The 14,314-nt window shown below is 49.7% G+C and overlaps 2 protein-coding genes across 2 annotated transcripts in view; both read right to left on the reverse strand.

Moving 5' to 3' along the window:
• SYNGR1 (synaptogyrin 1) overlaps nucleotides 1-14,314 on the reverse strand; it is a 360,929-nt gene that overhangs the window by 314,298 nt on the left and 32,317 nt on the right. The window lies entirely within an intron of this gene.
• KDELR3 (KDEL endoplasmic reticulum protein retention receptor 3) lies at nucleotides 1,584-9,720 on the reverse strand. Its single transcript, XM_069855998.1, has 5 exons — nucleotides 9,551-9,720; nucleotides 8,100-8,200; nucleotides 6,798-6,956; nucleotides 6,237-6,489; nucleotides 1,584-2,361 (listed from the first exon to the last, which is right to left on the reverse strand). The coding sequence occupies exons 1-5, from the start codon at nucleotides 9,639-9,641 to the stop codon at nucleotides 2,321-2,323; spliced, it is 645 nt and encodes a 214-aa protein (XP_069712099.1). The 5' UTR covers nucleotides 9,642-9,720; the 3' UTR covers nucleotides 1,584-2,320.

A 14,314-nucleotide genomic window follows, 5' to 3' on the forward strand; every position in this document is an offset into this window, starting at 1 on the left:
AGGAAGGGAGGAGGAGGAGATTGCCTGGAATCTCCTTTTCACGAGGTAAGCGGTGAGCTGGTTAGTGCATCTTGATTCTGAAGCTTTATTTCTTTTGTTCCTTGCTCTGACTATTGCTTTTTTCTGGCTTTTGAGTGCATTTCCCTGCTCCATTGGTCCCTTTGAGATGAGCTCTTGCAGGTAGGTAGCATTTTAGAAAATGATAGAGAAGAGTGACATTTTAGTAAATATGTAAATGAAACTTGTTTATTTTACAGGCTAACGTGGGTGTGAGGGGGTTTCCCCTTTAGTAAAGCATGTTGTTGACTTGTTATTTCTAATACACCAGACGGTTCAGAGACAGTAGATGACAACAGGAGTTGGCTGTTCTTGTTCTGATAATATGACAAAAGAATGAATACATCTTTGGGTTTGTGAGGCGTAATCTTTGCATTACGAGAGTGCAGGGGGTTTGGGGTTTTTTTTCGTTTGGCATTCTTGCATATGGATGAACAAGGCAGCCCACTCCTTCTGTAGAAGGGTAGAACTTCTTACAGCCCAGGAAAAGAGCTTTCTTACACAGAAAGTATTTCTTTTTTTTTAATTTAATTTCTTCCCAGAGTAAAATTTTGGGGGATGAATGCGTATTTTTGTTGTGCAGAACACAGGTAGGTTGCTGACACAGAGGGAAAGGGGAGAGATCTTCCAGAACCTTGTTTCCCTCATCCCATCTTCTAATTCTAGTGCTTGGGCAGGAAGTTTATTTGCTTGTGCTAAGTGAAAGCCAGAGACATTTCATTTATGCAGGCACTGTCTGTTTTGTTTGGCCTCCTTCACAAGCACACGTGGAGCTGCTTTTTCTTTGCTTTTTCTTTTCTTTTTTTTTTTTTACTTAAAAAAAAAAATTGCAAGTTCGATGCAGAAATGTGTTTGGGGGGTGTAGGAGTAGGACATCTCTCTGACTGTCTTTGCGAAGGGTTTCTGGACCACCACAGCTGCCTGCTACAGCTTTCACTTCTTTTGGGGGGACTCGTGCACGTGTAAACATTCACGCCAAGTCCTGCAGTGCTTTGTTGCCATCGAGGTCAGCTGAAGTCTAGGGTCTCGGCTCAGTTCAGAGTGTTAACCAGATGCCCTGTGGTGTGCACTTCCCCTGTCCCACCTGGTGCTCGCTGCTCTGTTCTATACGCCGGCTGGAGGGCCCTTGTTGATAAAGCGGTAGCGTTTTAGTACTGTTTGTGTTCTTCTCAATCTGTAAAAGCTTGTGGGAGTGTCAGATAAGTTGGGTGTCTCCTCCCCTCCCACTTCCTGAAGCAATTTACTGATGTTTGGACTTTTCTGAACAATGGAAGGGTTAGCAGCTTTGTGTGGGATCAGCATCTTGCTTCACACACCTGCTGGTCTCTGAACACATTCCTGTTGTATTAACGAAGACTTGAATTGAGAGATTAATAGATCTGTGGTGTTCAGACACAGGATACTAAGAGCTATGTTACTATTCTTAGTTTGTAAATTGTCCTTTTGATACCATCTTGTTTTCTTTTGTAGGTATAAATAAAAACACTGTTGTCAATAAATTGTGAACTTTGTCTTTATTTTTGGAGTTGAAAACAGTCTTTGCACCTGTTGTACCCAGTTCTTAAAGTCAAATTCAGGGAGTTGGAAACACCTGTTAGCAGCCCACTGGATTTTAATTGAAATGGTCCCTGTTACTAGAAGATAAGGAGCTGCTGTCACTGACAGTGGGATGTTTGAATACCCATGGAAAATTGATGGCATTTGAAGGGAATGTTTTTCCTGACGTTACAGGAGTTGAGTTAGAATGAGGGGGTCCAGCAGAGCTAACTTTCAGGAGGAGGTTAGTTCATATAGAGTTAAAGTAATAGTTTATTGTGGCTGCTCTGTCAGATGTGGCCACAAATGAAATGGGTCAGTGGCCTTTGTATGTGGTATCAGGTTGAGTACCATGTTCCCGTTACCGTAGGTGCTCATCAAAAGACTAGAGGCAGTGACAGTTTCCCTTGCACTCCATGTGCTGCCTCAGGATCTAGGTGGAGGTGTGTTTTGGAGGTAGATGCTGGGAAGAGCTGAGAGAACTTGTGCTACTTCATTATTGGCCAGCACTACCTCTTAGGACCAAGTTCAAGAAGAAATTTAAAAACAAAAAGGGGGGGAAGTCTCGTAAAAGTGAAAAAGCTCTCCAGTTTTCCAGGCCTTGTTGTCTTCCTGGCACTGGAGTGCAACTCGGCTGAGGCATCCGTTAGTCAAAAGGGGCCAGGAAAGGAAAGTTGTGATTTTATGAGTGTTGTCTTCGGACTTTGTTGTGTCTGTGGAAATGTCTTCAAACAGGCATGGGAAGGCTTAGCTTCTTTCCTTTTAGGACTGCACAGAGAAAGAGAAGGTAATTAAGGAACTTTGGGGAATTAAAACTTTCATTCTTACAACAAATGTTTTTTTTGAGTCTTCCATTTAGAGCACTGGGTTCTGGATTGCCAGGTTTGCAAATGGCAGTGGAATTATGGCTATGGAGTGGATCTTCTGAGGGATCCTCCATGTGCCACTAGGAATAGAGCCATGCTGTCTTCATGTAACACAACTGCATGTCCTCAGTCCTGACTGCGTGCTAACAGCTCAAGAGAATCCTGTTCATGGTGGAAGGAGCAGCTAGGAGAATTTAACAGGAAGGGTAACTTTAAAGAATCCAGAGAAAGGGGAGGAGTTTGCGATCCTTGATGGAAAGCAGCCACTAAAAAATTGCTTCCAAGGGAGGAAAATCCCCAAATCTATTTGTTCTCCTTTGTGCGAAAGGAGAAGATTGTTGCTTCTTCCACGGTTAACTTTCTCTTGTATAGGTGCTTTTAATTTCCCAATTTGTTTCTTAATGACATAGTATGGAGTCTGCTCTTCTATCCCAGTGCTTTCCACCCTCCTACTCCTCTCCTCCTTTAATACAGAACCTGACCTGAATAAATGCTTTGTGACCCGGATCCCCTGAGCCCTCCCCACCTCATCTAATCTGGAAGCTGGGATGGGGGAGGGCCTCTTGGAAATCCCTGGGGCCCATCAGTTTAGGTGAGGCAGATGGAGAAGGGTCTGCTCTGGCTGTGTGGAGTCCAGCTGGTGGCCTGGTAAGGGTGATTCACCCTAGGCGTGGGAAGTGGGGCTGATAGCGCTCAGCGTCTTTGTTCTGTGACAGAGGTGAGGGCAAAGTATGTGCTTGGTGTTCTGCTGGTGATGCAGAATGACGGGGAGTGGCTGTTGTGTCAGTCAGGGTCAAAGGGACCGTGCCAGGCTGGAGAAATGGGCTGACGGGGACTTCTTGAAGGTCAGCAAAGGCAAATGCCTCCTCCTTCCTTTGGGGTGGAGCATTCCTATGTGCCACTATGTGTTGGGGGCTGCCCAGCTGGAAAGTAGGTGGATGCAGAGTTTGACATGAGCCACCACTGTGCTCTCATGGCAAAGGACGCAAAGGGCCTCTTGAGCTACATCGGTGACAGGTCAGGGGAGTTGGTCCTTCCTCTGCTCAGCCCTGGTGAGGTCAGCTGGAGCTGTGGCTCCAACACTGGGCTCCCTGTCCAAGAGACAGGGAAATACTGGAGCAAGTGCGGAAAGACCATGAGGATGATGAAGGGACTGGAACATCTGATATAGAAGTGCAGGTGCTGAGCGCTCAGCCTGGAGAAGGCCGAGGGAGATCTTTTCCATGTGTATAAAGGCCTGAAGTGGGCAGTGAAGGAGACAGGGCCTGTTGGTGCGCAGTGATGGGGTGTGGAGCAATGAGGAATTCTGTGTAAGCAAAAAATTATTTACAGCGAGCGTGGTGAGACACGATGGGTTGCTCAGAGAGGCTGTGGTGCCTCTGTCCTGGAGGTACTCAAAACCTCCCTGGCCAGGACCTTGAACAACCTGCTGTAGGTGACCTTGCTGTGAGCAGAGGGGTAGGGGTTAGATGATCCCTCCCCCAGGTTGCTTCCTACCACAGCCCTTCTGTGAAATACAAGCTTTTTTGGAACCTGGAAGCTTCCTCGGAATATCTTTCAGGTTTTTGTGTTAAACAGAAAGGAGCTCATCTAGTTTTGAAAACAAGATAAAGAGAAGTTATCTTTATAAAAATCCCTTTACAACGCTTCAGTATCGGCTCTGAAGGCTTGTTAAATACATTGCTTTATGTAACACATCTTTGCTTTTTTTTAGAGCATTGCTGCCCTTTTGTCTGAGTTCTATGTTAGGAATGTTTTGAAAAGATGGTGGTTTTTTTTTGCAAGAATCTGTGAGAGATTCATCCTGCTATAATATTGCTGCTTTTCATCAATAACTGCAAAGTATTTGCATATCTTCGGTCACCTTTTCTCTCCCATGATCCAAATCATTTGTGTAAAAGGGGGAAAAAAAAGGCAGTTCTCTTCCTGCTGTGATGTCCCAGGGACAAATGTTTTTTTCTTCTGCCTCCTGTATCATCTAAATTTTGCAGTTTAATCGCTAGCAATGCAAGAGTGAAAGCCACCAGTTGTTTTTTTCCCCTTTTTGTTCCCGTCTGCAACTACAAAGGCTATGGATTTCTCACAAAATGCAGAAGCACACGGGACACATGAATTGGGGGAAGCTAAAATGGGAATGAGTTAAAAAAAAAAAGGCATTGACGTGGAGCACCTTGATGGCAGTTTTACAAAGTACTTTTCTGGATACAAAAATGTTCTAATGGCAGAAGGAAGGTTTCATGCGCCAAGGCCAGCCACCTGCTCAGTGCTCCTGTCACCTCTCTATCAGCAGGAATATTGCATGGAGCTCCCAAAGATACATCCCTCACAGCATCAAATGCGAGCCGTCACTGCTGCTCTTGGCAGGCAGGGTCGGGAACGTGAAGGAGGAAAAAAATCATAAAATGATTTGGGTAAGAGGGGACCTCAAAGATCATCCAGTTCCAACCCCCCTGCCATGGGTGGGGACATCTACCACTAGACCACGTTGCTCAAAGCCTCATCCAACCTGGCCTTGAACATCTGTGCCAGGCACAGGGCATCCATGACTTCTCTGGGCAACCTGTGCTGGTGCCTCTTCGCCTTTACAGTAACAAATTTCTTCCTAACATCTAACCTAAGTCTTCCCTCTTTCAGCTTAAAAGGATTTGTTAGCTTAGCTAGAATTTATCAAATTCCATTCTCCTCAACAGAAGTATTTTAAAGCACGCTTCATCCTCAGCAAACCATAGCGTGTCCTGCTGAATTCTATGCCCTTGATGCACTTGTTAGCGCTGGTGAGCAGCCATTTACCAAAGCTCAGCACTGAAGTGAAGACTGGGAAACAGAAGGAGGTGTCTTGTCCATGCAAACACCTGTCTTCATAGAATCACTATGTTGGAAAAAAATCTTTGAGATCATCGAGTCCAACCATACCTGTCCACTACTAAACCATATCCCTAAACACTTCATCCACCCATCTTTTAAGTATCTCCAGGGATGGGGACTCAACCACCTCCCTGGGAAGCCTGTGCCAGTGCCTGAGAACCCTTTTGGTGAATAAATTTTTCCTGATAGAATCATAGAATAACCAGGTTGGAAGAGACCCACTGGATCATCGAGTCCAACCATTCCTATCAAAGGAACAACAGGGAACTAATACGCCATCTGCATAACTCATCAGAGGAGGCAGGTTAATCCTGGAAAAGGAAGGAATGTCCAATGATGTCCAATCTGAACCTCAGTTGGAGCAACTTGAGGCCATTTCCTCTCGTCCTGTCACCTGTCACTTGAGAGAAGAGACCAGCACCCACCTCACTACAACCTCCTTTCTTCCTACTGAATCAGTTCTTGAGAGCATTACATCTTTACCATCAAAAGAAAAAGAAGGCTTAATAATACCTCTGTACGTCTGCAGTTGCTTTCTCAGGTACCTTGTCTGCCTACAGCTACTTCCCACCCTACCCCCTTCAAAGTTTTCTTTGTGTGATTCATAATCTTTCAAAATATGTAGAATTGAATATACCTCGGTTGTTAATTTCCCAAGGTGGGGTTAAACCAGGCTTGGCTCTGGTTTAACTTCGGTTTGGTTTGGTGTGCTTATCTACAGCCTTGTGAGCAAAGGTGCCCACTTGCATTCATCTGACATGTATTTTTTTAAACTGGGTTTGAAAACGTGTGTCACAAATACAGCAAAGAATAAAGTCCTGTAAGAATTAATGCACGGCAAGCTGCCGCTCCACTGTACGTTGCAAGAGTGCTGAATGAACGTTTTGTATTTCCACCAGCCCCTTTACCTACCTTTGGTAACGTAGAGGTAGAAGAAGTCGCAGTAGAAGATGGTTTGTACCACCCCAGAAACTACAGCGATCTGGTCATAGAAACTCTCTGTGTAGTAGCGCCAGACCCAGTTGGCAATGTAGAGGGCACGGTAGAGACCCAGGAAGAAAAGATAATGCGTCGTGATGGTCTCTGCTTCCCCGGTCTTGCTGATCATGAAGAGCTGAGGAAGGATGGCCACGGACTCCAGGTAGATGGAGAAGGTCCAGAGTATCTGTGAGATACAACATGAAGGAAGTGAAAAGTCTTGGTGCTGGTTAATGTGTGTTAAGAGCCAAAGCTTTTCGTTTGGCTGAGCACCAATGTGTGAGCAGGATGAGTAGCGCTGCTGGAGTTGGGGAAAACGAGTCTGCTGTGCTGGGACTGAAAGAAGACAGTGCTGAGCTGCTTTATAGGTGGTGTGGTCTTCAAAGCCTGCCAACTCTGCCTTCCCTGCCTGCTTTTGCCAACTCAGCTATTCACTGTGCTGCTAACTGCTGCCTGCTGGTTCCCCTCCACTTTCCTGCCTCAAGCTTTCTTTACCTCCAAGGGCGTGAAGCTGTAGTTCTCCAGAAATGACAGGCCTATGACAGGGACCAACAGGAACTCAAGGCGAAAGGAGTCATTCTCACTGTCAAACGTCTTCCGGAATTTCACGTAGATCATGTACACAGTGACATAGGCACATATCAAAAAAACAACCTGCAGGAAGGAAAGAGGGATGGTGAGACCTTACCTGTGATTATACTTTATGTGTCTAAAGAGAGGACTGCTTTTGCCGAAGCCAAGATCTTTTAACCCAGTTCTGGTGGCACTGTGATGGAGTAATGATCATCAGAATCATAGATTCATAGAATTGTTAAGGTTGGAAGAGGCCTCTAAGATCACGTTCAACCATCAACACAACACCACTGTCCCTACTAATCCACGTCCCTAAGTGCTATGCCTACACACTTTTTGAACACCTGCAGGGATGGTGACTCCACCACTTCCCTGGGCAGCCTCTGCCAATGCTTCACCACTCTTTGGGTAAAGAAATTTTCCCTAACATCTGTCTAAAACTCCCCTACTGCAACTTGAGCCCATTTCCTCTCATCCTGTCACTTGTTACTTGGGACAAGAGACCAGTGGTGAATGATTTTTCTGCCCTGGCTTGTGGGTTGACTTCTGCTTGGAGATACTCCAGTGGACAACTAAGGATTGTTCCATAACCAGGATCACACTTGCCTGAGCTTGCTAGGCCTCTGTATGAAGAGGTTGGCTTGATGACAGGGGTCTCTTAACACTCCTGCTATGCAGGGACACCCAGGCTTGATTCAACTTCTGGTTTTGTGGCATTAAACGTGGTGGGCTCAGCTTGCTTGCTGACTGTGGTGAGGGGGCTTTTTGGTCAACAGATAGCCAGTGACACCAAAGGAAGCATCTTTATCCACCCTTTGTGTGGATAACCCCATGTAGCCTTAGTGACAGATGAAGAATCATAGAATGACTAGGTTGGGAAGGGCCCACTGGATCCTCAAGTCCAGCCATTCCTATCAATCACTGACCCATGTCCCTCAGCACTTCATCCACCCATCCCTTAAACCCCTCCAGGGAAGGTGACTCAACTACCTCCCTGGGCAGCCTGTTCCAGTGCCCAATGACCCTTTCCATGAAAATTTTTTTCCTAATGTCCAGCCTGAACCTCCTCTGGTGGAGCTTGAGGCCATTCCCTCTCATCCTATCAAGGTGGAGTTGCTCCTTCTTCCCTCTGGCTGAAACACTTAGTGACCGTGTACCCTCACTTCCCTGTGAGACCACAGCGAGCTGAGGGGAACCTCTCCTTCTGCGCTGCCCTCTCCTTACCTTCATTACGGTGTTGTAGACTGAGATGAAGGTGGTGAACAAATCCAGATAGCGAGTTGTGAAGACAAGTGCAAAAAGAATTTGACTCTTCCCAGAGATACCTGGATGGCAGGGAGAAGAAAGGAAGGCAAAGCAGATGAGAGGAAAGACCCTTAGGATGGCAGTTTCCCCTTATGACTTCTTCGGAAGTGGCTGTGCATACACATGTTGCTTTGTGAACCTGGTCTGGCATGTGGGTGCTGTGGTAGCTCTAGAGCTACCTCAGAACTGGCTGGAGTCTCCCAAGTAACAGGGAAGACTCCTGCTGATGCCCCCCAGCCCTGCCGCGGGTCGTAGGGACCAGTGCTTGGTGAGCACTTTTGCTGCTTTGATCAATTTATAGAATCATAGAATCATTTGGGTTGGAAGGGACCTTAAAGATCATCCAGTTCCAACTCCCCTGCCCTGGGCAGGGACATGTCCCACTGGATCTGGTTGCTCAAGGCCTCATCCAGCCTCCAGGGATGGGGCATTCATGCCTTCTCCAGGCAACCTGTGCCAGTCCCTCATCAACCTCACAGTAAAAAATGTCTTCCTAATATCTAACCTAAATCTCCCTTTCAGCTTAAAACCGTTCCCCCTTGTCCTACCCCTGCACTCCCTGATAAAGAGCCCCTCCACAGGTTTCCTGTAGCCCCCTTTAAGTACTGGAAGGTCACTATAAAGTCTCCTCAGAGCCTTCCCTTCTCCAGGCTGAACAAACCCAACTCTCTCAGCCTGTCCTGGTGTGGGAGGTGCCCCAGCCCTCAGATCATCAAAATGCCTTTCTGCCCCCTTCACTGGCCACCTCGCCAGGGGTTGTGTGATTTGACACCTGCCACATGCGGAAAGAGCTGTGGGATCAGGGACTAGGTCAGGGATGCTGACGGAACTTGGCACCTCTTTCTCTACCCGTGATAACGGCCATGGTGCTGCAGCCCAGCCCCAAAATTCTCTTGGGGAGGAAACCATGACTTCTGATCAAGATTGTCCTGCGGGAAGCTGCTGCCCTGGCTTCCTTGCCAAGGGGTGGGCAGCCTCTGGTACCTGCCCACCCGCTGGCAGGACCTCCGATCTGAAGCATCTTTCTCTTGAGACTGTTGGTTTGTGGTGCCACCACAACTTCTTGTGCTCATTTTCCACCTCCCTCCAGCCTTGCTGCCCTCTGCTTTCCTTCACTACACCCTGAGACCAGCACCTGCCTGAGGCCGTGTGCCTTGCCACATCACATCCTTCTAACACAGCCCTCTCCTCCTGGCAACAAGACCTCCTAGAGGTAGAGGAGGGTGACTTCCCTCAAAGAGCTCGCTGGGAAGGGCTACCGGTTTGAGTGGGCTATACCCTAGCCTTTTGGGCACGTTTTGCTTGCACCTCTCACCAAGATGTTCTCCAAGAAGGGCCCCCCTCCTTCCTCATGTCCTGGAAGCACTCACCGGCACAGGACTGGGACTTGATGATCTTCAGCAGAAGGATGATGATGGCCAGCAAGTGGGAGACATCCCCCAGGATGCGGAAGACGTTCATGATGCTGGGAGGGCTCCTCTGGCACGAAAGGAGCGGGACGCTTTCTGTGGGCAGGGAGGACTATAGCAGGGACTTTTTTGTCCCCTGAGCCTTGACTGAGTGAACGCTCCTCTCCGGCTCAACTTTCTCTTTCCTGAGCACAGAGCCTTCTCTTCCAAGAGAGAAAAGTTCAGGCTCGTCTCTCCCCTGGTTGTGAGTGCCTGTCCCCTGCCAGGCGCTCAAGCTGGATGTCTCCCTTGCTTACTTTCCCCCAAGGTGGGTTTTTCTCTCTCCCCTCCAGGCCAAAAGTTGGGGTTTGTTCCCTGCAGAACCCCGGGCTGAGCTTGCAGAGCAGCCACGAAGCCAGAAGCCAGTGCTGGGTGACGTGGCTGCCGGCTGCCCGGGGAGGAGAGAGAGGAGGAGGCAGAGGCGGGAATAACTTCTCTGTTTTTCCTTTTTTCTTTTTTTTACCTCCCCTTCCTTTTTATTTTTTTTCTTCCCAAACTTGTCTCAAGTTACGTGCGGAAGTGTCGTTAAAGGGGAAAAGGCAGAGGGAAAGGATTCCCCATCCTCTGGCCTTGAGAAACGCCCTCCCGAGAGGGATGGCTTTCCAGGGATATTCCCAGTTGGTAAATAAACCTCTGCCCTGCTCCCATGTGGGAGCCTCCTGCCCTCTGCCCTTCTCAGCCTCCTTCCGCCTCCAGCGCCTTCTCCCTGGTGCTCCACTTTGTCTCCCAGAGCAAACAAAGAAGTGGGGAGAGGTTTGAATTATTTGGCCCCTGTGGCTGTATCATAGAATCATAGAATCATAGAATCATAGAACCATAGAATCATAGAACCATAGAACCATAGAATCATAGAATCATAGAATAGTTAAGGTTGGAAGGGACCTTAAAAATCATCCAGTTCCAACTCCCCAGTCCTGGGCAGGGACACCTCCCACTGGATCAGGCTGCTCAAAGCCCCATCCAACCTGACCTTGAACACCTCCAGGGATGGGGCAACCACAACTTCTCTGGGCAACCCATGCCAGTGTCTCACCACCCTTACAGGAAAACATTTCTTTCTAATATCTAATGTCAAACTACCCTTTTTCATCTTAAACCCTTCACTCCTCATCCTGTCACTACACACCCTGGCAACAAGCCCCTCCCAGCTTTCCTGTAGCCCCCTTTAGATACGGAGCTTAGCAGTGATGGTTATGAAGTTTTCATATATTCAGAAACAGCCCTGGCTGACCAGCCTGGTTGGGATAAACCTTGTCCTTGCAGGAGTGGTTACCATGGGAGGTCTCATGGCAGCTACGGGAAGACCTCCCCGTCATGACAGGGCCAGTCAATATTCATGATCCAATCACTAATATAAAGTGCTTTAATACAACCAAATGGATGTTTTAAGTTTTTGTCTCACCCCTGAGCTAATCATATCTGGCTCTGAGCCTAATTTGATTACTTAAAGGTTGCCCAATCTCACCCACTCTTGCCTGGGAGCCCACCCTGGCCGTTGTCCTCGCTGTCCCCATCTGTTGTCTGTGGCCATCTCCTCTGTGTCTCCTTCTGTCCTTATGGGCTCGCTCGGAGTAAATTCCTTAATGATTAAAGTGTAAAAATATTATTCCTGGTGCTTCCTGAGAGGACTAACAAGTCTATTAGCATCACCGGATTCTTTTCTGAATATATTTGCATACATTTCCTCCCTGCCCATTAGGCTCACTGCCGTGTTTTCCCTCTGCTGCTTCAGCACCTGCCACACCGGGCTTTTCCAGCCACATTCCCACGCCAGGCTGGAAAACACCCACTCGGTCCCACAAAAAAATAGGAGGGCTTTGCCTGCCCCTGGCCAGGACATCAAGATGGAGTTCGATGCAGTGGGAGAAGAGCAGGTTACACCAAAGGACAGCGTTGGCACTGGAGCGATGGGGTAGGGACAGGCTGAAGTTGGGTTTCCAGCCATCAGATTAGAGCCACATGGGTCTCATCAATGCTCTGCGAGACCGTGCAGGTGCTGTTGGAAGCCAAGCCCCAGCGCCGGTGGCCCAGCAGGTCCCTGGTGTCCCAGGTCCTTCCACAGGTAGGCAGAGAGAGAGGTTTGAGCCATGGAGCAGGGGTGGGAGGTTTTGTCTCTTCCAGCATGTCCCCTCTAAGCACAACATCTGTGAGGCTGTGTCATCCTCTTGTTCCTCTGCTCCTCGTTGTGGCTTCTTGTCCCACCCTGAAGATGAAGCTTCCTGCAGGGCATGAGACTGTTGCCAGTGGCAAACGCATATTCTTTCCACCTTGCTCCTTCCCAAGAAGAGATGATTGGCCCAAGCCAAGCTGTGAACCTCTTGCTGTGACACCAAGAACTGCCATGTGAGGTGATCATCAGAGGGACTTCAGGGGAACAACCCAACCAAGCACATCCAGCTGTGACATGGTGGTGGGCCTGGGGTCTCCCCATGGGACATCCCTATGCGGCCTACAGGAGGGCCATGGGAAAGCTGCTGGGAAAGTGAGGGGCACCTGGGAGCTTAGAGAAGGGAAAACTGGCACATGAAGCAGGAGCAAGTAAAAATAAACCTTCCCTCCTCCCTCCCTGCCACAACGTGAAGCGCCTTGCACTGGGTGTCTCCCTGCCTCTCAAAATAATGCTGGGCGCTGCCACCACCCCACATGGTGATGCTCTCTCCATGCCTCCTGTTTCCATAGTGACAACTAGGAATGTCGCCAGGGTGACAGGGAGGCTAGCGAGCTGGGATTTGGCATTAAAAATGGGAATTTGGGGTTGTTTCGTTAATTTTTCTCCACCTCCCCCCTTTAGTTCTAATTTTGAGATTCCCTCTATGCTTTCACTGGTCTGGGAGGCTCCTTCTCCTGCAAAGGCCAGGCAGCAGCAGCTCCATCGAGGGCTCTTCCTCACTTCTGCCTGTCCGAGGTGATGCCAATGGCATGAGAAGATGGGAGAAGGGTGTTTCTCTCCCAGTAAAGCATTTGTTTCCTGCCACCAGGAAGATTTCTGCACCTTCCCCTCCAGGCTACTGTTTGGACTCACCTTCCATTTCTGCCTCAGGCTGTGTCTTGCACTACATCCAGTCCCTCTAAGAGGGTGGGCAGCCCTGAGGATTCATTCCAGGGTGGTTCCAGAGAGGGAAGTGATTTGGCATTCCTGGAGGGGTTGAGCCTCATGGGCCACCTCGGTTTCTCACGACCGTCGTCCCTGTGACCATGGCAGGTTGGCTGGGGCGGTTCCAGAGCAGTGGGGACAGAGATGGGACAGTTGAAGGTAGGTGGCAGAGGGAGGCTGGCAGGTGTTAAGGAGCCTAAAATTGTGCTATCTGGTCTAAACACTCAAAGTCAGACCTGCCCAGGGGAGAGAAGGCCTGAGGGCTTGTGTTGGCTTAGCGAGTATCACAGATAAGTGGGACCATAGGTGTCCAAGCACATGCTGCTGGCACAGTGGTTGCACTTGTCTTCATCCCCAGGCAGGAGGGGGGTCAAGCGGTACTTGATAACCTTCCAGCAGCTCCTGCTTCCCCTTCCATTCTCCCCCTCCATCCCTCTATCCATCCCTCTATCCACCCCTCTGCCCCTCCACCCATCCCTCCAAACATTCCTCCACCCATCCCTCCATTCCTCTACCTCCCCCATCCCCACAGCGGCATCGGGAAAGGTTGGCGGAGTGGGGCTATTTTTGGGAGCGTCTCCCTGGCAACGGCTGCCACCACCGTCTGTGGTGGCTTTTCCATAGGTGCTAAAATATTCCACGCTTCTTATTAAAGACGGTGCTGGTGGAGACGGGCGGGGGTGGCGAGTGTGAGCCACCCCACTGCTGGGGCCAGCGGGCCTGGGGCGGCCGGGGCACAGCACCGCAGGGGCACCAGGACACCAAGGGGCTGGTGGCATCCTTGATTCGACATCCTCACGTCCTTCCCGATAGCCCCTGCCATGCCGACAGCCTCCTGGCTGTGCCAGGGTGCTGTGCTCTGTGCGAGGGGCAGCTCTTCATCCTCTTGCGGCCCAGGCAGAGGGAAACACAGCGGGGTTGCAGGGGTTGCCAGCGATGAGGAGCAAAAAGCAGAGAGGGTGAAACCCAGCCTGAAGCTGAGAGGTCTGCAGGGGTACACGGGTGCCTGGCAGCTTCGCCCACATGGGGAAGGAGCAAGATGTCTCAGCAGCATCTTCACCCCTTCACCGCATGGAGGGGAAAGGCCTGTTTTCATGCCGGAGAGCAACTAGGCTTCGCCACAGGGTGCCTGCGCAGCTTCCAGGAGGGGTGGCACCCGGGATGCAGCTCCAAGGGGCGCTGGGGCTTTTGGAAAAGTAAACTCTCCCTCCAAACCTAGATGAGGAAAGAAATAGCTGCAGAGGGGACACAGGGAGCGGGCTGGCTCCGCTCCATCTGGGTGCTGTGGCTCCTCAGGACACTGGTTTGAGCACCAGGGAACAGCCACCGTGGGGACGGGGTTAGCTGGCTGGTGCAGGAGGCTGACATGCTCCCTATTTGCAGATGCTCATCTGCACAGAGAGCTGCTAAAAACACCTTCTGCTCCCCCGAGGTGGCTTTGCCAGGCAAAAGTGGGCTGCGCTCTCTGCGAAGGTGCTCGCTGAAGCTGGTGGGGGACAGAGGTTCCTGCAGCGTGTTGTGTGAGGGGACATCCGTGTGCCAGGGGATCTCAGGGTCATTTAGAATCATAGGATCAGAATCACTAGGTTGGA

This window comes from Phaenicophaeus curvirostris, chromosome 1 (assembly GCF_032191515.1).
Source record: "Phaenicophaeus curvirostris isolate KB17595 chromosome 1, BPBGC_Pcur_1.0, whole genome shotgun sequence".
NCBI lineage: Eukaryota > Metazoa > Chordata > Aves > Cuculiformes > Cuculidae > Phaenicophaeus > Phaenicophaeus curvirostris.